The 22,486-nt window shown below is 40.3% G+C and overlaps 1 protein-coding gene across 5 annotated transcripts in view; it reads left to right on the top strand.

Moving 5' to 3' along the window:
* The first annotated feature begins 17 nt into the window (after nt 1-17).
* LOC112559051 (stromal interaction molecule homolog) overlaps nt 18-22,486 on the top strand; it is a 34,974-nt gene continuing 12,505 nt past the window's right edge. For 3 of the 5 annotated variants that reach the window (XM_025229918.1, XM_025229921.1, XM_025229920.1), the window contains exons 1-10: nt 19-621; nt 14,767-14,888; nt 15,687-15,801; nt 16,184-16,295; nt 17,812-17,924; nt 18,923-19,097; nt 19,569-19,626; nt 19,977-20,204; nt 21,264-21,364; nt 21,905-22,035. In XM_025229918.1, the coding sequence (XP_025085703.1) occupies nt 417-621; nt 14,767-14,888; nt 15,687-15,801; nt 16,184-16,295; nt 17,812-17,924; nt 18,923-19,097; nt 19,569-19,626; nt 19,977-20,204; nt 21,264-21,364; nt 21,905-22,035 (1,360 nt within the window). In that variant the 5' untranslated portion in view covers nt 19-416. Of the gene's footprint in view, nt 622-14,766; nt 14,889-15,686; nt 15,802-16,183; nt 16,296-17,811; nt 17,925-18,922; nt 19,098-19,568; nt 19,627-19,976; nt 20,205-21,263; nt 21,365-21,904; nt 22,036-22,486 lie in introns of all 5 variants that reach the window. The other 2 variants (XM_025229917.1, XM_025229919.1) reach the window with 2 other exon arrangements.

Below are 22,486 nucleotides of genomic sequence, written 5' to 3'. Positions count from 1 at the left end.
AAACGCAGTAAAAGAATTGCAAAAATGTCTTGAATTATTTTAAACTAATACTTCAAAGTATCTTTTCATTAATTAGTTCGTTAATCTGTCTACATTGTTAATTAAAAGTAACATAAATAATTTTGTAGAATTTCGATTCGCTTTTTAAGTTAACCAGGATAGTGTTGTTGTAAACTCACAGAAGAAGCCACAGAAGAGATCTCCTACGATAAATGTGGAAACGGACGAGGACACTAATGTATCCTGAGCTGTAGTGGTTCACTTCATTTGAACATGATGCTAGGCAAACAAGAACATGATTCGTCACATGGATAACCGGACAGAACTGACAGAAGAGCTGTGTGATTATCTTATTTACTCCGTTCACTGTTTGACGGAATTTCGTCTGCTTTTTGCCGCCGGTTATAATCTGAGGAATGAAGATCAAATCACTAAGGATTGAGGCTTTCAGTGTCGTATGTTTTCTAGTGATTCTAGTGATTCGGAATGCTTATGGGTCTACAGCTGACACTAAGAAAAATGAAGATCAAAAAGTTCACCGACCCGCAGACACCACGGCTGTGAAAAAAATCGAGACACCTGCAAATGGTACGGCAAAGGGACAGTCAACTTTGAATTTTGGTAAGTGTTTTTGACATTGTTGTAGCCACTAGTAAGATTACTTTCCGGAATAGAAGGGCTGCTTATCGATCAGTGATTTACTGCTAGAGTTAAAGGTATATAAAATTTCATAATTACAGTACACAACTCCCCAAGTCGAAACAATCGGTAGAAAAATCGTTTATCGCATATTGTCATTCATCGTGTCAGAGATGTAATTTACTGTTGAATCCGCACCTTGCTAGTCAATAAAGTAGAAAAACAAAAACAACCCACCCATTCAGTCATCACTCATCCAGTCCGAGTATACACATTCACCATTATCCCTTCTGATTAATAAATATGAGATTTTAAAATATGTTGTACTTGTTTTTTGCTTGTCAAGTCAGAAGTAAAATGCATATACACCTCACTAAGGCTCATGGACTACAGTTTTACAACTGTTATTATCATGTACAAAGTGGGTTTAAATGTCAGACTTTGTGAAAGAGACTGTGAATTAAGAAGATTCAATTTAATGTTTTGTGGGAAAAGTCTCTAAGATGCATATAATGTACACATATAAACAACACATGTGATGCATTAGATTTCCCCAGTTTTTAAAAGTCATGCTTACATAGTTAAAATATTGTATGCTTAACATTTTGGCTTGTCAGTAAATCAGAAGTAAAATACAGCTTGCATCTTTTTGAAGACATTTATGGTTAGTTGCACCATCCATATAATTTAGCGCTACTTTCCTTTCTATCTGTATTGCATTTTTTTTAATGTTCTGTAAATTTACCAGCTGGCAAACATCTCTGTAGTCATCTATGTACACATATTTTAAAGCAGACTATGATAGAAGTGTTGAAGGTGGTTTTGTCAAATCAAAAAGATGCAAGGTGTAGATTTGTCAAATGTATCAATTTGTACTCAGAGTTCCTTAGATGATATATAATTAAAGATGGCAGAATTTAACAAATTAATGTCATTTTAGGGTGCTGGGTAGGGAGATGCAATATGATTGTAAAGTGAGACACCATGCATCTCAGAAGTGAAAGATTGAACATAGATAAGAAGATAAAACATTTCTAATCTAAGCCAAAAAGGGAAAGACTGTGATGACTAGTGCACTTTCAGGACACATGAGGACAGGGTAATCACCTGTGACAAAATCTTGTTTTGCAATTATGTTGGTGGGCCTGGGGGTAGTGGGGTATGACATGATAGTAAACAGTTAAAGGCAGTCTCATCACCTGTATTAGTGGCAGTATTTCCAGAATTGGCCTGCAGAGGGGAACTGTGGAATATTTATCTATCCTACTCCTTGGAAGAAATTCTATAGCATGTATAGCAGAGGTGGGCAAAGTAAGGCCTGTGGATGTCTTGGACCAGCATGTCTGCCAAAATGTGAAGTGCACTTGTTTTCATTGTTTTAATTCACCCTAGATTAATTTGATGGAAATTTATCAAGTACAACAGCATTATAAATCGGTAGTCTGTAACATTCTAACACAGAGAAGGTAGAAAGATAACAAATAACATGGCTGACATGACTGATGTAGTCGTTAGAGAGCATCGGGAGCAGCTGCCTTCAAAGGAAAGGCTGGTTTTAAAGTTTTATTGTGAGCAAATTCAGCATCACTTTGCACAATAAATTTGGTAAGTGAACGCAATATGCACTCTTTTCTTGTCCATTCTATTATCACCAGGTTTGTTTTGTAGTCACCTGGCATCGGATTTTTACTGGCCCACCACATGCCTTTGTATTTTGAGACTGGCCAAAGAAAGGAAACTTTGCCCACCCCAGCAAGTCAGTACTACGCTGCAGTACCATATTGTGGAATATGTACAACAGACTAAGATTTTGTATCTCACAGCATATTGAGATAAGGCAGAGAGATTTTTCAGGGACTGATGAGGTCACATGAGAGCATAGCTGTATTATCTGTTAAAGTATTTATTGTTTTGGGGATTGTAGTGAGATAACATGGTCTAAATATAGTCCTGTGGAATTGGGGAATGTAATCTGATCTCTGTGATTAGAAAATGAAAAAAATGCTCATAGCTCATGACTAGTTTATTGATGATCATTCATGAGATAAAAGATGTTATGAGTGAGAGAGTGACGCCACAAGTGTTTCCAAAATAAATTTAAGTACAGTTTACTTGTAATTCATTCATACGTTATCATTAAGACGAGTACTATATTTTCACAAGATGTAAGAGTAGTAAGTCCAGTAAAACTAGACAGTGAACTGTTTATGGTTCAAGTCATCGCTTGTAACGACTAGCAGGACTAAGTTCAAGTGGTTGTGCGGGAAGCTGTATTGGCTCTTGAACTTTTCTTGCTCACACACACGTGAATGAAGTTCACGTTAACTGTTCACCTTTGCGACCTCATTGTGTGACGTTGCTGGCGGGTAGCTCGCACCAAAACGGTTGCCCTAAAACATTCGAAGCATAAACTTTGGGTTTGAAGAAGACATGTCGTCTGGCTGGTCACGTGACCCCGCGACGTTTTCCTGACACGTTTCAGGGTGAAGAGTTCAAACTTTCGCACAGTGCGCTGCGGCGAAACTTATTCATCCACTAAAATAAAGTGCGATGCTTATCTTGATCATCGCCTTTAGGATGTTAGAGGCTGATCGATGAGTTTCGCAGTAATAAAATCATCCATCAAGAGGAGTTCGTAAGATGGCCACGGAAGCAGAACGCCCTCTTTGCGATGACGATCAGCTGTGGAATGGACAAGCTGTTCATTTGCAACAGTGTACATCGTGCACTCATTTGTACCACTGACCTCTCTAGTACCTTAGCCTGACAAGAACGGGCACCCGTGACTGTAACATGCACGGCGAGGTTTCTTTTGGGGACAGGTGTGAAAACAATGCCCACCTGTCATCGGCTAGGCGCCGATTTCTTAAACCCCAACGGGGATCCGGTTATCAATGCGATTTTTGGCGATGAGTCAGCGGGTGTTCTTCCACATTTGTTTATTTTGTTTTTTTCCTGCTTTCGAAAATCTTATTTAAACGTTCATCATGCCCTGTAGACATTTAACATTTACCAGCCACTTCTTTCCTACTCTAAATAAGAGCCTAAACTTCTTACTATGCATGACACTATCGTTTTTTTTTTTTTCCCTGCGTGTTGATTTTTTTAAATCTTTTGAGTGGTTTAACACGCGCTCTTCCTTTCCACCCATAATCCCAAGCTTCATTACTGCCATTTTAAGGTAGATCATTACATTTTGCGAATAATTTTGACAACCTTTTTTTACACGCAGAATGTAAACATATCCCACAACATGGCTTTCAATATTAAATATATCGTGTGATTTTCTTTATATAGCAATTTTCCTATTTATCCATGATGCCATATAGTAGTTTTCTTCTTGAAAACGCGAAATCGCTTTAGGATATATATATAAAAAAAAAATGCCGCACACCCACCTAACTTCCACCTGACCCTCACCTAGCTATCCCTTCATTTTCTTGTTTTGCTTCGTCGTCTATGCGGAGCAAATGTAGCGTGGACAAAAGCGAATGAGGAAGACATCCTATAGGAGTAGGCTGTAGGAAATAAGTGGATGGACCTTGGAGGGGGCGACGAAAGGACCATAACGATATTCTTGAGCTCTCGTCCTTCCTGTGTCGTCGTACGCGAGGGCGGCCAGGAAACCTGCACAAGCTGGGGGATGCTGCAGAAGCAGTGGCAGCAGATGGAACGAGGTCGGAGAGAATCTCTCGCTAACAGAACGATGCGATCTCAACAATATGCTGAGACAGCCAGATCGAAGGAGATGGTGGTGTTGTCTGGTAGAGGGGGCAAGGAAGATTAGTTAGCCAAGACGGCCAGCTGAGAGCGAAGGAAGAGGGACTGGCATTTAAAAAAGAAGAAAAGAGACACGCCCACATTAGTCCAACGAAGGTTTTCGTAGAGCTGAAACCCCTCATTGTGTCACGCTAAGTAGTGGGATTTATGGGGTGGAATAAATAGACGTTGCGTACCATTTCACCTGTCTGGTATTTGGAGTAAGTGGAAGTGCCTACACCCAACACATTTTGAGGGTGCATGAACTGTTGACTGTTTTGGGAATATGTATTTGTAGTTTTTATATAGTTATCAACTCGTAAACTGAACCAGAGGAGCAGTAACAGCTGTGACCCTGTGTTGTGACCCTGTTTTACTTTGCACGTGCATGGCGTCTGTCATACGCGTGAGAACATACATCAACATGATCGTCGGGGTGTCTCAAAAGCGTCGAAATTCTAGTTGATTACTTTGCACGCAGATGGTATTGCTGCTGACTCGTGCAGGGAAATGCACTACATAAGCGACTAGAATATCGAGGTGACAAGGTTTTCCCTACGGTACATTATTGTGCTCTTTTTTTACGGCCCTTTTTCTCTTCGTGCCACTATGACTGACAAGTACAAGCAGTAACAGCTGTAAGTTGGCATAAGAGTGTGTTGGCAGACGTTTTTACTTAATAGGTAATCCAGCATTCTGTTACCAGTGTTAGATGTTCTGTCAGCAACACTGGTCGACAGATTGTTAGGAGCGGTCTTGTGGCGCAAAGTAAGGATCGTGACCCGTGGGTTCAGATCTCGTCTCCAGCACTTTTTGTTGTGTGTGTGTTTTGTTGTGTGTTTTTTTTTTCTGTATGCAGCGCATGTTTGCAGGTATGGACTACCTCGCCGTGACAGCATCAGCTACTGACTCGGTTTAACTCGACAACCAGTCTTAGAAGCTTGTCTGATACTTCAGGACATTCCCCACTAACTTGCCCTCCCTGCCCCTGCCCCCCCCCCCCCCAAGTCGGAAGAGATCTCATCGATTCTACGTCTCGTTCCGATAAGCTACCATCAACTATTGTGCTTCTCCTCCTCTCCCTCTTCTCCCTGTTTTTGCGCATGACCACGATTTGCAGACCCACGCATTTCGGCTCACGAACACGATTCGTCGGTCATCGATATTTCGTCTGGACAGGGCTTTCCTTATTCCTCCACTCACCCACCTGGAGCCACCACCTCGCTCCAGCTGTCTACTTCGTTTACTAGCGGGCGTACGCGTGCGCTCGTGCGAAAATGTGGCACACTAGCGACTTTGTTCTCTGCCATCATGCTTCCATTTTTATTGGTCATGCAGCGGTTAGTTTAAAAAAAATTCTTTATTGTTGCCTGGTTACTGAGCTTGTCGGATTGTCTACAATATTTAGCGATCATCAGGCACGCAGCTGCCCGCGGTAAACAGTAGGAAGTACTCGGATGACGTCATCGGAAGGCTGATCATCCTTGTGGTCATGCTAGTTAACAACGGTAGGAAACAGGGAGGCTGTGTCATATATCTGGATCTCAACGTTTGCAGTCTATGTTATTTATAAACTAAATGTCAGAAGCCGGGCCTGGTCGATTGAAGTTTGTTTTGACTAAAGCGAAGTGGTAAGTTTTTAATAAGTTTAACAAAAGGCTCCAGCTGTATAGTGTGGAGGTGTCATCGACCAACAGGAGTGGTGGATGTGTGGGAAAAGGGAAAAACCTACCCGAAATGCACTGTATATTTTCTCAGCATATTGTGACTAGAGAGAGGGGGGTGTTTCTGCAATTCCTCACTGTCTGTGTGAGAGAGAGAGTGAACCATCCTCTCGCACGCCGCCAAATCCACATCAGCAATATTATGACAAGCAGTGAACGTTGGAACCGCTACAAAAAGTATTCAGGAAGCAACAAAGTCGTTAATGAACCTTTTTTTTTTTTTTATGTCTCTTGGGGAGTGAGGTGATAGACGACACTTTTCTCGGGGCCTGAGTGTGGCGCCCATCTCCCCCTCTCGCATTCCCCGGACCTCTGTAGAGTCAGGTACCCATTCCCGTCAGATGGGTCAACCTGGAAGGTGGAGAAGTTCGCTGCGCCACACGGATATCGAACCTTTTAGATTTTTTTTAAACATAGTACATAGTCGACAAACCGTAGTCAAACAGGTACGGAAATCTTCGATATATAACAAATAAATCCGTTATGTATTCTAGTGTACTTGTGATAGATTAAAAGACTGATTTATCTTCCACACAGTGTGTGTGTGTGTCCGACACTTGAATGCGGACGGATCTGGCAAGTACGCCTTTTAGAGTTGTTGTCTTTAGAGTTCGGTATCTAGGATGATTTATTAGTGGGTATTAGGTCTGACACTGCCATACTACATACTACATACTAAACGCTCCTCCACTCGATTTAAATTTAGGACAGTGTTTTAGAGAGAGATGTGGCAGGCAGCATTCCCGTGTAAAACTGCTTTTAGGCGCACTGTGTAACCAACAGCAAAAGCTAGTCTGTATCGTTTTGAGCTGCCATTGTATTTAGAACATCCCCACAGGTTACAGGGTACAAAACAAAACGCAGCAGACTCTACTTAGCACAGAATCGATGCTTTTTGAATGCTTAAGGACATGCCAGGGCAGTATACAGAGCTCGAGACCTCTGAGATGGTCAGGCTTAAAGTCAAAAGACAGATGAGGAAGAGAAAGCACAGGCTTTGAGGCCCTTATCCTCCGGACATTTTCCCCGCATGGCTTGACAGTAATCCTCAGCGATAAGTTTATAATTCTGGGATTAGCAGATGGAGGAAGGATGCATTTCGTACTGACAGCGTTATTATCTCTTAACACCACTGTACTCTGCCTGTGATGTTTATCAGAAACTCCGCGCATTCGGTCCCATGGAACGAAAGATGCAAGCACGTGTGTACGACGATGGATTTTGGAACCGGAAGTTGCCTAAAAATCACGGTCGGCGCAGGCGCGATACTCTTTGTGATAAGGGTAACTAAGCAGATTTAGGAAGTTCTGTCTTTTGCAATCACTAGTTAAAAGTAAATCATGCAGAAACCATAGCAGTGCATCAGAATTTAAAAAAAAATGACCAACATTATCAACACAAAAGGGATTAACGAGCACAATGTTAATGAGGACACACACATCATTTTTTGTCGGTGCACGCGCGCGCAAAGAGTAATTAACAATGCACAGATGTCGACATTCCGGTTTTTTTAATTTTCCATATTTCGTTACGCTGTCAGAGGTGTGAAGGTGAATGTATTTGCTCGTTTGTGTGCAGTTGGTGTGGGCTGGCGACTGGTTGGTCACATGATCTTTTTGTGGAATTTTTAAGTCCCTCTCCCCCATCTCTCAAAACTCGTTCCTGGGTTGACGTATGAGTCGCATTTCAGTTTTATTCGCATGTTTTTGTTGGGTTTTTTTTCCCCCGTCCATGACAAGACGTGGTCCTAGATTGTTGAATCATGTCAGTGTCAAAAGTGTATCTCACGCTCCCTCATCGATTGACGTGCATTCCACATTCATGCTCAGGTTGTTTTTTTCTTCTTCTTCCTCGTCTCCGGCCACATCTGCGTCTACCGCACCGCTGTACGCGGATGTATGCGCGTGGATATGCAAAGGATTAATGCACGCTTGGGTTGGTACTCGGCGCTGGTGCGACAGAGAGGAGCTGGCAGGAAGTGCAGCCCTCGTTTTTCCTTGATCATGCGCATTTTCTACCTCGGTCTCCGTGCGACCACGTGGCGTGCTTCGGCAAGTATGGCGAGGTTGACGGGGGTGAAAAACGACGGCAACAACAATGGTGCGCACAGCCGCAGACACCTACCACACCAGTCGGTAGAGTGCTGTGACTTGGCAGAGTGTCTCATACAAGGCGGACTTGCAGCGCTGCCAGCTGGAGTGGGGAAAGAGGTTGGGGGGATGAGTAAGACCTCTTGGCGGAAACGCAAGATCTCTGTCTCACACTCTCACACATATACACACTAGTCGATCATGCATGCTTCCACGGACCGGCGCGCGCATTATGTCACAGGCGTTAGCTGGGAAGTCCGTGACATTCACAGGGCTTTGTGACTTTTCTTGCTTCAAGGATGCGATCTTCGTTTCCTTCCCGCATCACCAAGGTAAAGGTCTAAGTTGCCAGTGACGAGCGCTTTTCCATCTCGCAGAGACCGACCCCGTCTACGTGACCCCTTTCTTCGCTGCTATTCCGCAGTAGCACGCAGAAAGAAATTTATCTTTTAACAGGATAATGCTTAGTACCAGATACATAGTCACCAGATCTTTCGTTCTCGAGGCACGTGCCTGCAAACATTACTACGCACACAGAGGTCAGTAACACAAGACACGGGGGTACCTCATGGGTGCTAATTAGTCACATCGTGACCTCACGATGTTCACCTCCTTCTAGGCAAGGTAATGTTTGTGGGCGTGTATCTCGAGAACGGAAGGGGTTATTCAAATTTTGATTAATAGTGTCGTGCACAATGCTTCCCAGTCATTAGGAACAAAAAAAAAGTCACCCTACTAGTCCTTTAAGAATTAGCATTGGGGTTGTTTTTCTGTTGAGAGCTTCACAGGGAGCATGAGAAACAGTAGCATGTGGTTTCCTTCCCGCACTGCCAAGGTGAAGGTCTAAGTCGCTTTTCGTGGCACCCTCTCTGTTCGAAAAATAAATGTTGTGTTTTGCAAACACACACGGAGCAGCATGTGTTTAGCACAAACACAGATTTTGTACCAAAGGATCAGATTTCCTCAATGTACTGTTAATGATGGTAAACATCATGGAACATACTTCTTCCTCGACTAGCAATGCCAGGAAGGACTTGCACTTGCACTTAATCGGCTTTACACTGGGATATTGTGTGATAGCAGCAGAATCATCGCTCATCAGGCATGCTGGGGAAGGGTGTTTCCCGTTAGAGACTTAGCTTTGGAAAACGAAAGGCTGGCTCCAGTCGTCAGCTTGACGGGTTCGACCTGTCGTCTGCAATCAGTGCATAAGCTGCTTACAGACTTTGTTATCTACAGCCTCACTGATGACTGCAGGGACAGGAAAGCGGACAATTTTGTCAGACACTGCTTAATACCAGCAAAACATGCTAAAAGCTAACCGGAGTCAAGCCTGGTTGAGTGAAGGTTGTAGGAAGGTTACTATAATAAGGTCTGTCATAAATGTTCCCACAGGTGCCTTATAGTCTTGCTATAATTATTATCTAGTACTTTGACCTAAACTGCGACAAGAAGTGACTCAAGGCCGCAGTATTTACGAGTGTCAGTGTACATATCAGTGAAACGGTAAACAGGCAGAAAATTTAACAATCCTTTTTGCAAAACGGGTGAAAATTCTGATGTTTGAATGTTTTCTGTTTCGTAAACAGGACAGTTGCATTCGCTGAGATTTTGAAATTAGAATCTTGTAATAAACTAAGCTCAGCAAATGGAAAATAATGTAACATTTGGTTTAGTCTTGGACACCCATTGATCTTCCATTATTTATTCCATCTGTAATTCGTATTTGAATGTGATACCGCCAAAAAAGTTTCTTGCGTGCTTAAATGAAGAGCAGTGATAATGAAAATAAAAATTGGCGTTAAATAATATTGTTTCCACGCACATTCTGCAGTTTGCAATGGTTTTTAAAATCGGATATTGGCAGAGGTGCTGGGATTAGTCTTGGACATCAGGGTAGATTTTTGGACTGTGTGGGAAGTCAGAAATCTCGACATTTCTGGTAGGAGAGCATTTTCAGGTAGTTGCGAACAGATATCGTCTTTGATGTCAACCTCGATTTTCTTTTCTTTCTATCCGTCTGTTCAGAAAATGACTGATTCTGATGAAGCATCTCACCTCCGCGCACTCTGTGGCCAAGTCATTCTCAGGTGACACGGACGTCTCCACAAAATGTTCGTTTCCTGTGACCTGCAAGAGAAATGATTCTGCCAGGTCGTGGGCCTGTAATTACTCGACCTTTTCATGTTCAGTTGTCAAGTTCTTTCTTCCTCGTGTGTATATGAACGGTAGCTCTGGTATCACAGTTCAGACGTGTGCCTTCCCTTTGTCCAGGATTAGAGCCCCGGTTTTCAAACTTTTCCAGGCGAGTACCACTTTCGAAAATTCGAATTGACCGAGTGCTAGTAAATCTTAATAACAATTACGTAAATTGTTAGGGACAAGCTAGAAACGACTATTACGGGACAGACAGGACATGTACTAATACAAGACAAACACGAATATCTCTCGATGGCTGCCGTCCACCTGCCTGTATTGCAGTGACTGGGAGGACAGTGCCAAGCAGACAGGGATTCCACAGACCAGACATTTCAGGAGTGTAAGCGGGATGCTTGCCGATCATGGTGTTGTCACCGGCAAAGAGCGCTGAAAAAAGCGAAAAGTGAGGGGTGGGGACGCCGAAAGGCGGTAAACTTGGAGACAAATTTGAAATTATTAGTCAAACGGGGATAGACAAAAGCCAAACCAAAGGCGCTGATGCGTTTCAATGTACGGTACTTTTGTAGATATCCAAATAGCCCTTTCGGAATAATGATAACGGTCCCCAGCGATTAGAAGAAAGTGAGAGAGCTGTGGGGTCACGTGCGTGAAAGAGTTGTGGATTTCCTCAGCTTTTGGTGTTCTTTTCATCAGGTCGCCTCCGTACCCTTTGACAGGCTAGGGGATTCCATTATGAGTCTCAAGTAAAATAATTTAGCCATCCGCCGTGTAGAAAGGTTAAGGGATTGAGGTAATCGACGACAATCGCGCTGATGGTATCAGAACAGATCTCTGCTCATTCCGGGTAATCGCTCAAACATGACACTTTGTGCGGGCTGTAACCTGAGGACACCTGTTAAGTTGCCCTCATTGAAACATCCTCTTCCACTTCGGGTTTACTTGTGCAACCGGTCTCGCCTACTTCAGTTACTGGACTCTTGGCATTTTCAGGAGAAAGGACGGCCGGGTGCTCGTTAGGGGCACACTTATGTCCAGAGCACGAGACGCAATGGCGAAGAACTAAACACGCTGAAGAGTCAACGCTTTTGAATAAAGGTCAGCTGTGTGGGTGGGTAGTTCAAAAATCCGTACACAACTCCAAAACAAAAAAAGAAACTAGACGAAATGGGAAAGGTAGGCGCTGTAGTCTGGTGTTCATCTTCAGAACTTTGAGGTTGGAGGGCCCCCCCCCCTTCCTCTGAGGGGTGATTCAGGAAATCACCCTTGCAACTCAGAATCAGAGAAAGTAAAAAAATTAATGTTTGGGAAAGAGAGCATATATAATAGTAGACGGATATGCTTGGGGCAGAAGTGTCGCAAACAGTTTATCTGGACGTGGGGAAAAAAGATACCACCAGATGTTTTTGCAGGTACTAAGTTTATTTTAAAGATCCTACCATTTTGAAACAGTCACTGTGTGAAATGATTGAGATTTATGAGAGGGGGATGGGGAGGGTAAGATTTTTAGGTCATTTTTCTGGATACAGGGTCTGAAAGATGTCATAGAAGATCATTATGTTAGTAAAGAAGAAAGATGGATCTGTTAGACAAGAAAAGTGTATGTCATCTTTATCACATATGTGATGTTGCTTTGTCTAGTTAACGTTTTTTTCTTAGGAATTTAGACATTGCTAGTCTTTTCCTGTGTTTGTATGTTTGTAACTTCTCTGAAATTTCAACACACCCAGAACTCTTTTAATTTAAGGTGATGTTATTTTGGTCTGCGTGGCAGTCTGGCAGCATAAACTAATGATAAGTGAAATGATGTGCTCACCCTTTATTAACTGTTCCACATAAAGCACTTCTTCCAGGCTATTTTGTATGCCATCCTAGTGCATTTAAATTTTATCAGCTAATGAATATGAAAGCAAACAGTAAACACTAATTTAATCAAATTATATTGTCATTCTTTCAGTAGCTGGATATCATAATGTGAAAGCCCTGTTGATTTGACATATTGTTAAAATTGTACTTTCAAAATGTGATGTGTATATTATATAAAATTTTTATTATTTGACATTTCTGGTTTGTGCGTATCATTGTATTATAGCTACAAATGCCCCTATGTGTTTATAGCTGAATAAAGAATTAAAAATAGAAGAAAATTTCTAATATACAATATAGATGGTATCTGTTTAGAGTTAACTGAAACTACTGAATTTTGAAAATTGTACTACAAAAGTTTGGAGACAAATCATGCTGGTATTGTTAAAGTGTAATTTTCTGTGTGTTCTGAAAGGCACATTATAGCTTGTTAGAGAGGTGAAAGGTCGAAGAAGTGGTTAAAATGGACTTATCTGTAGAGTTCATTCTTTCTTTGGAACAACACCACAGATTACAGAGAGTAGACTTCTGTCAACATAAAGAGGAGGGAGTTCAGTGTAATTCATTAACTTAGTTCATCATGTTTAAAAACGAATGACACCTATATTTGTTGTAGCTAGATTCTTAGCTCCACCTGTTGACAAGCTAGATAAAATGATAGGAAAGCAGACGTTCAGCTGGTTTTAAGCGTTCGGTGTTCAAAACCCTCCATTTTCCATGCTTGAGAAACATTGACATTACCTAGGGAGGTGGCTGGATAAACTTTGTCAGTGCGATACTATGAGATACAAGTGTACAAACAGCAGCATGTACAAAAAGAGGTCAACAGCACAGACATCAAGATATACATTGTTACCTTTGTGCTCTCAAGGCTTCAGTCAATAAAAGAGAGCAGGAACAATAGTTTTAGCTCTTCAGTACCTGGTGTGTTCTGGGTTATTCACCCAGATTTGGGGAAATAGTATCTCACTCTGAGCTTTGTCCAGTTGTTTTAAAAAATATTTATACATCCTCTTAGACCTTTAAAGTTAACAAACTTATGCACATCCTTTTGTGTGACATATGCACCTGTTAAATTATATGGGTGAGCCTTAAAAGTACATTCCATCCAAGTTGTACAATCCAGATTTAAAGCAAACCGAATCTGTTGAGATTGATTTATTTGCTTTAGTTTCAGATTTTATTAAATGCATAGTGTCATAATCTCAACTATAACTGAAAGGGCACAACAGCCTTTTGTTTGCGATGTAAGATGATGTTGTTTGTACGGTCTGCCTGGTAAATAGGCCATGATTTCTCCCTGTCAGTCATCATCTGTGTGTACACACACGCAGTGTCAATGTTTGCATGAAGACTAAAACGTGCACCTGCTGAGCCCAGGCCCTGACCAGAGAGGGGAGCAGGTTGGCGCCCTATCATTGTGGCACCTGATCTAACAAATTTACCTCCATTAACGCCCTCTAGGCTAGCGGTAATAGTCATGGCCTGCCTTGTGTGCATGATATTGGATTGGCAGGGAAGCCTTCCTCATTCCCTCCAGTCCTTCAATTTTCCTCACAGGTTTTCCTCTCCAAGCCCATTTGATCTGCTTTTTGTAATTAGGGGGTGGGGTGGGGAAAGCGTTCGGGACAGGAAGATAACTGCACCAAAGATGTGGTCCCCATAAGCACTAATCTTCGCTTTATTGAATGTAACATATTCTCAAACATTATGAAAGTCACCTTACAAACTTTTCCTGCTTATTTACAAGCAGAATCCAGCTTGTATGCACCAAAATCCACTACACCATCTTTGTATGTTTGGATGGCCTGGGTAGACAAGGAATTTGCACTTTTCTTCTTTCCAAAAATGTGTAGATTTCTTGGTCTAATTTACCTAAGAGCACCAATAATGAAAAAAACTTAGCACACTGTTGTCTTCACAATCTTCAGTTATTAGCTTGTCTTTGTCATACTTGTGTCATGCTCAGAGGGTTAAGACCCACCTTTTCAGGAATACTTTAGCTTGCACCTTTCTTTTATCTTTTCATACCTGTCTTTCTTCTGTGTATGTGTGTGTGCATGCACATGTGTTCTGTGTGCATGAACAGATATTAAGCTGGATGCTTATGTCAGAACCAAATGTGCTATAGAAATGTAGAATTATCATAATTACACTGTAGTACCCAGTGTCTGGGGATAAAGGAGAATTTTTCCAGCTGATAAAGAGTTATTAATAACAGGTCCTTTGTCAAACAGTATGCCATTAAGATGTTTTGAGCTTTTTCTAATTCAAATAATGATCGTGGAGACAGATCAAGAAGAGATAATCATTACAGTGTAAAAACCATGGTGGATATAAGTTTGACGAACTAATTACCTTTCAGGACTGTTTTCACTGTAAAATTTAGTGCTTTGATGCTTATATTATAAAACTGACAGTAATACAAAATTTATGTGTCACCATCCAAAAATCAACAGATATTTATTGTCCTTCCTGATAATTTACACTTTCACTTATTAAAACATTTTCTTGTCCATTTTCTTTTTCAGACTGCAATGAGAAGGATAAGGAATGTAAGGAGGATAAACTAGGCTACGAGGCCATATACAGTCTGCATCGCCTGATAGATGATGATCACAATGGTAACGTCGATCAGTCAGAAAGTGATGAGGTAAGTAAAGATCTCAACCCCCTCAATTCAGCCAAACCAGAAAACTGTTGAACAGGCAAGTCAAAATGTAGGGAGGTTTTAGGTACTTGAGAATTGTCTGGTCATTTCTTATCTTGACTAAAAGCTGTAAGGAAGACAAGTTGAGTGTGAAGAAGTAGACTTTTGTAGCTGCTTTTTGAAAGGGTCAGATGAGGCAGATCTTAAAGGTGATGGTGGCTACCAAGGATGTACTGTTAAAAAGATTAATGCTATTGCTGATTCATGAAGATTTATTGAGAATTCGTCTCACCTTGCATTGCATTATCTTTATAAAAAATTTATATGTACAGTGGCTGTCAATTGTTATAGATTGTATTCCGTGGGCCAGAATTTTTCAAGTTGTGAGTTTAGCTCTAATTAGGTGACATGTTACCATCATTCATTATTATTATCGTCATCACCATATCAAAAGTGAAATGATCAGAGTTTGAATTGTGCTGTGCATTACTTTGTGAATAAGTGTATGTACATATTTACATTGGCAAGTATCGCCGTGCTGTCAAGCTTCTTTTCGATCTGGTATTTTTCACCTTTCAGCATATCTGATAGGACCATCATAGGAAAATCATTGATTTGACGCACCAGAGTTTTGTCAGTTTCTGAGAACAACACAAAATATTTTTATGGCATCAGGTGTGCTGTTTTGGTGCTGTGCCTTGAGCAGATTGGTTGAATGAATAGGTGCCTTTTGTGGATTTTGCTGGTAGGCAGGGAGAGAAAACTGAAAACAGTGCTGACAGTGCTATTTGCTACTTTCAGTTCCTTCGTGATGAACTGCAGTACACAGATGGCTTTGAGCGACACTCACTGTTCCACAATAATGACAAACTCATCAGTGTTGATGACCTCTGGCGGGCATGGAAGTTCTCAGAAGGTGAGAAGCAAAAGGATAGATTTATTTTATTTCCACTTCTTTCATTCTGTCATGATATGCGTGGTACTCATATCCCAGAGTTCTTAAACTGTAAGAGGGGAAACTCAAAAAATCCCAAAAAGCAAATTGCTGTCTAAACAGCAACTACCCATACATTTGTGGTCAGGTGTCTTCAATAATACTAACATTTTGTGGGAATTACGGGAGACAAAACTTCAGTGCCTGCTAATGAGCTAGATGTGTTTTTCATTTGTGTCAAAATGGTACTAGTTGATTCTGAAAATCTAAAAAGAGGAACATTTTCAGGTGGTACACTGTAAACGTTTTCATTATATAGACAGTATACAGTGAGAATAAAACTGTGATGTTGGCTTATACACAGTGTACAACTGGACAGTGGATGACGTTGTTGACTGGCTCCAGAAGGAAGTGGACTTGCCCCAATACTCAGCTGTCTTCATGGATAACTCTGTCAGTGGTCCATATTTACCAAGGTGGGATGTCCTTAGTATTACCCACTGAGAACTGATCTTTCTAGCAGTTTCTTCTTTTTCCAACTCCAAGACCTTACACATCTGTTTTATTTAGGCATTCTTTATCCCATCTAGTATAATTTGTCTTAATCCTATTGTCTCCACGCATACTGTATTTGCCACTGATGAAGTAACCTACAAATCCTGTCTCTCATCTCTCAAGTGCTTTCTTTATGCCTTCTGAGCCTTCATCTGATTTTTTATATTTAAATTCCTACCATTACAATGAGAGTTAAATAGAGAGCCTTATTGTTTTACTGTAGGCTTTTGAGTATACAATATAGATGGTATCTGTTTAGAGTTAACTGAAACTACTGAATTTTGAAAATTGCTATCATGTTTATGTTGTTTTTAAGTATTCAGCTAATTCTGAAAAATTCATGAAAATAAGAGCCACTGTCTATTTACTCAAATCCAAATGAACAATGAACATGGGCTGAAGGATTCTGCAGCACAAATAAGAGAGTGGTAAAAAAACAAGTCAAACTTTGTTTCTGATGTATTTATTTTTATTTCTCCAAAGAGTGTTTCATTAATTAAAACAATGGTGTCCAGAAAAAAACGAAAGAGGACAATATAAGACTCAGAAAGGAATCATATTCTTTTAGTTCCATCAAGAAAGGGCCAAGCTTGTTAGAGAAAAAATTTGTCAGACTAGTGGAGACAAAGGTACTTTGCTGAAAAACTTTGCAGCAATGAGAATGGCTTGGTGAAACTATTGTCACCAGGACAAGGGAAGATTATAACATTCTGGATTGATATCTTTTTTTTCAGGAATACACAATGTGAAACTTGTTGACAGGGCTGGTGAAATGAAATTCCTCCCCTTATCCAAGTTTCTTTTACCGTCCTCCTAAAATCACTAATGGGTTTTTCTATCCAATCTACAAGTTGTCAGTGTTTGGAAAAAATTAGTGGGAGCCTAAAAGGGAAAAAAGACAATCCTGAGCACAGATGGGCATGGAAAACCAATGCAACATTTTGCAGTTGTTTTACAGACGAAAAATAGTAAGAGCATGTGCAGATGACAGTCCACTCAGAATTTGGGTCAGTAGCAGATGTTTTGTACATCTGTCTTTAATATCTCCCTGATAGCGTTTTTAGAGCAATCTTTTCAGCAGAATGTAAAATTGCTGAGCCAGCAGATTGTTACTTCTTATTTTTTTCACAGACAATGCAGCAATCTTTTTATGTGTGTGGAGAGTCGAGGGTTTTGAGTGATCCTGCACAGTTTAAACTTTCATAAACTTCACTTGTTTAACACTTATCCTCTTCACCTATTTTCTTCTCCAAACATCAATGAATATATCTTAAACTTAAAATTTTACATCTTTTATTATTATTTGTCTGCTGTGAAAACTGACTTAGTAAAGCCCAAAGATTTTTATTTTACACACAAATTTGTATGACCTTTTACAAAAAATAGGGTGACTTTTACAAGTGCAAAGAAAGTTCATTGACTTGTTCTTTATGGCAGGTTGGCCTCTTCCAGTTCCGCCTTGGTGTCCGTGCTTGGCATAAAGAACCCTGTCCACAAACAAAAGCTTGCTCTCAAGGCCATGGACACTGTGTTGTTTGGAGCACCACCTAGTGAGTGTCAGATCCTTAGTGAATTGAGATCTTGTCGGTGCTACAGAACCATAGCAAAATATAGATTGTATTCAGAAAAAAAAACAGAAAAATATGACCATTCCATTCTACTTTAGCCTAGTAAGGCACAGGGTGGACCAAATCTGAAAACATTATTTTATCATCAAAAATGAGATATGACCTGTAGATATATTTTGGAATTATAAAGAAATAATTGAATTAGAAAGATCAAAAGTATAATGTGTTATGTCTTACAAAATTTTACACAAAGGGTGAGGCTTGAGGTACAGGTGCAAGAGACCATTGAAATGTCTTAAACTCTTATATTGGTCAGAGATCTTACAGACATCCTTGATTTAAGAATGTTGAAATTTTCTCAACTTCTTCATCCTTTGATGACTTGCAGCCACACAGTTGATACTGTTGTGTGTTTTTTCCCCCCTAAAATTTACTTTTAAAAAAGACTGAATATTTGTGACAAACTGATGACATTAGTACGTTTTATTAATCAGTCAGAAGTTTTGCATTTTAAAAATGTTTTTATGACTGATTTTCATTTACCGTCATTGATTCAGCAGCAATATTCTGTCTTCATTGCACATGCACTTCATTAATACGTCAGACCAAAAGCATGCATTAGTGTTTGGCTTATATATCGGTATTGTTATGTGACCACTACCTGGTTTGCTCCAGCATAATGGCTAATATAATGCAAAGTGAGAAATACAGGTTTTCAACTCCTCTTTTTTTGGTATTTACACCTTTTATGTTTGCAGTATCACAGCTGGTAACCACTCAGCCAGAATTGTCTTTTTATTAAAAATAAAGGCATCAAGGCATTTGCTTTGACTTGTTCCTAGAAGATGTAGGCAGATGTTTATTGTCAAATGCTAAGTATAATTAGCCATAATTAAATCCGCTCATACTAGGTATTCTGTGTATTGGACTGCGAAATAGTTGTTGCTTTAGCGTATAAAGTCTGCGTTGTGTCTGCCCAGAACGTCACAGTTATATGAAAGACCTTGTGCTGGTTGCATCACTTATTTTCGCTGTTGGAGGATGCTGGTTTGCCTACCTACATCATCGCTATTCTAGAGAGCAGGTTCGAAAACTTCTGGTAGATCTTGAGTCCCTTCAAAAAGCTGAGGAAGCTCTGATGGATGTCCAGAGAAGGTACACTTATTTCAGTGTAGACTGTGCTCTGCATTTCTAACTGATGTAAAGCTCTTTATATATGACTCTTTTCCTGGTCTTTCTATGATTCAATGCAATTAATCATCAAGCTTGTTTCAAATAGTACCGCAGTTCTTAGTTGAAAAAGGGTTGATAATGCCCTTTTTGGTAAAGCCATTCTATTGCAGAAAAGTAGTAAAGATGGTTATTATTATCTTTGATTTTGATAATCTGTTGGTTCTCTTTAAGCCTGCTGTAATTTAGCCCTATTATAATACCTAAAACCAGCTCATTTTAGTGTCAGTGAAGAAGGGATTTCTGGTAATTTAACCATACAGAAAGGCAAGCACCATCACTTTCTCATTAAAGTTTCTGTGAATTTTATGAAATACTGAAATGAAGGCAATAAAGCCATGCGTTAAGAAGCAGCAGAGTAGTAAATGAATAAAAATCATTTGATTTTCTTGGCAGACTAGAAGATGCAGAAACTCGGCAGGCAGATTTCCAGTCTGTTAGTTCAGTGAAACAGGTTTGTCATGCTTCTTGTTTCAGTTGGAAAAGTTTTTAAATTGGTAAGTCATATCAAAACTATGGGGCCCTAGGATGCATTATTTGAAATGAAACTTGTCCAGCTTTCCAGACACAAAAGTGCACAACCTATCTTCCTTGCTGCAGATACTTCATTAAGAGAACAACACATTGTCTAGATGTCTTGTGACAGGTCAATCTTGCTCTCTTTGGGGCATTTATGCATGGGCATTAAACAAAATTCAACTTTTCAAGATGCGTTTTGCAGATTTAAACAAGAAAAATAAATATATTTTAATTTTGTTTTAAATTTATTTATCCCTGTTTGTGGATAATCTCCATGCCCAACAGACCCAGAATGCACTTCATGAAGGTGCAGGAGAGGGAACACGGCAAATTGAGGAAGAGTTGGCCGCCACCCTATTAGCTCTGCACCATGCAGAGAATCAACTGGAACAGCAGTGGTCGCCTCCTGGCGAGCTGCAGGCATGGCTGCAACTGACACATGAGCTGGAACTGGAACACTACACTGCCAAACGTCAAGCTGCTGAACGCCAGTATCAGTCAGCGAAAGAGTCAGTGAGTTTTAAGCCTCTTTTTACATTTCCGTGAAATGTTTCCCATGACTTTTATATGCTATTATAGACTGCTATCAGTTTTGAACAATAGGACATGTAGAACCAACCTGCATGAGCTTCACTGAAGTCATCAACTATTCAGAATAATTCCCTTTGTCCAGAAGGAAATACATGTATAAGAGCGAATTTCCAAAGAGTCAAATGATGAAGACAGAAGGCACATATGAAATGTTGTGCTATGTATGCAGGTAAGAATTAGAATGCAGTAAAGTGTGTTTAAGTGAGAAAGATCTTGTAACCTCATAATCATGGACGCAGTAACTTGCAAGGCGTTCACCATCTTTATGGTGTTTAAGGTAACTCTCTACTCGCTACTCCTTACTGCCTTCTTCTATCCCTGGTAAATCTGGTAAAATTAGGTGCTTGCTATTTCTAAATGGACAGGGAATAGAGCAGGCCTCAAAGCCACAACCTTCTGTTCTGAAGTTAAGTCTACAAGGCACCAAGGCATCCCACACTAGATAAACCTACATTCATTTCAGTCAGGGCAGTCTGGTGGCACAACTTTTGGCACCTGGGTTCAGCTCTCATCTTGGGCACACTGTTCTTTCTTGGCATGTGTTTACAGGGCTTTCTGCATTGCCCTGATATAGCCGTAGTTGCTTGCTCAGCATAAAACACCTGTTCCCCACACTCCCCCCCCCCTTCTGCATTCAGTCAGACCAGTCTAGTGAAAAAAGCCATGGCCTTCCACAGATTCTCTTTTAGGACTACCATTTCAGGCCGCATTATTAAATTGCTTGACTGGGTTAGGATGGGGTATGTAGAATGACTCAATGACAAGCAGGACAGAGAATAACAGCCAGCATAAGATTCTAAATATAGGAGCAAGCTCAAGGTCATGAACTCAACAAGTGTTAGTAATAATTCTATATTGCACATTATTTGGCATTTTATTATTTCTATCCTCCTGGCTCTGGTACATTACATCATAGAAAAAAAATATGTCCATTTCTTGCAAAACAGACTGTATGTGTTTGTGTGTGCCTTTGTTTTTCAGTGTGAAAAAATTAAGAAGCGCAACAAAGCATTGTTTGGTGCACTTCGCATGGCTCACAGTAACTCATTAGATGAGATAGACCAGAGAATTCTCGATGCACGGTAAGATTATTGTTCTTCACTGATAATTTATGCCCAGCTGATCATTAATTTGTCTTTAAAAATAATAATGATAAATTAATTTATAAAGCACATTTCCAATTGTGGAGGTGAGCTTAGAAAAGACAGAAGACCACAAACTGATAACCATACAAGAAACACAAGCAAATCAGCAAATGGACACCATGGCAAAAAAAAAAAAAAAAATTGCAGGATGAGGATAAAGGACTAAGGGGTAAGCAGAATAGTAGGCTTGATTATGAAAGATGTGTTATAAAGAAGCAGGACTTAAAGGGTTCAGATGTAAACAGAAGAGAAAGGGACAGATAATTCCAAACAGTGGGACCTGAGAATGAGAAAGAACTTCTGTATATCTTCCATCTGATGCGAGTGCAGAGAGGAGGGCAACACAGAAAGACCAAAGATATTAACATGGGTGATAAGATGTCATCAGAAGCTCAGATAGGTATGCTGGGCACCTTGTGACTATTTGAGAGATGTTTGCATGGTCAGCAGAGTTATATACCTTGATATTGTTTGCAGGATGGCACTGGAGGAAGTCAAGCATGATTTACAGGAGCGATTGTTACGCTGGCATGTTATGGAGAGACTGTGTGGCTTTCCTATTGTGTCTAACCCAGGCTTGGCAGCACTGCATCAGACTTTGCATGGAGGTAGGCCTGACACTTTCTTTTTTTTAAAGGAACCAGTCTTTTAAAAAATTTTCTCAACTGCATTAGATGTTCCTATGTGGATGGGTTTTTTTTAACAAACTCTGTGAGTAATCCCATTAATGTTTACTGAAAATTGTTGCTGATATCAGCATGAAAGAGTGTGCATCTTTGCATATTTGTAATTAAACATTGTTCCAATTCACTTGGGTGACTTCCATCTGTAAAATGCAAAAGATATGTTGTTTCCATCCACAAATGTAACCGTTTCCTTGGAATCCAGAAGATTCTTGATTTGTCTTGATGGAAGAGTTACTAGATTATTTAAGAGGTCTTGTCACTACATAGAGAAGTGCTACTAGGTGGAGGAATAGAGCATGATTGAATCTGAATCATTTCTGCTGTTGAGAAAAGTTTTTCATTACAGCTTCAGGAGAACTGCCTCTTTATTTCT

The sequence above is a fragment of the Pomacea canaliculata genome, linkage group LG3 (assembly GCF_003073045.1).
Source record: "Pomacea canaliculata isolate SZHN2017 linkage group LG3, ASM307304v1, whole genome shotgun sequence".
NCBI classification, from domain to species: Eukaryota; Metazoa; Mollusca; class Gastropoda; order Architaenioglossa; family Ampullariidae; genus Pomacea; species Pomacea canaliculata.
The sequence above is the reverse complement of the archived record's forward strand: the minus strand, read 5'-3'. Positions and strand labels throughout refer to the sequence as shown.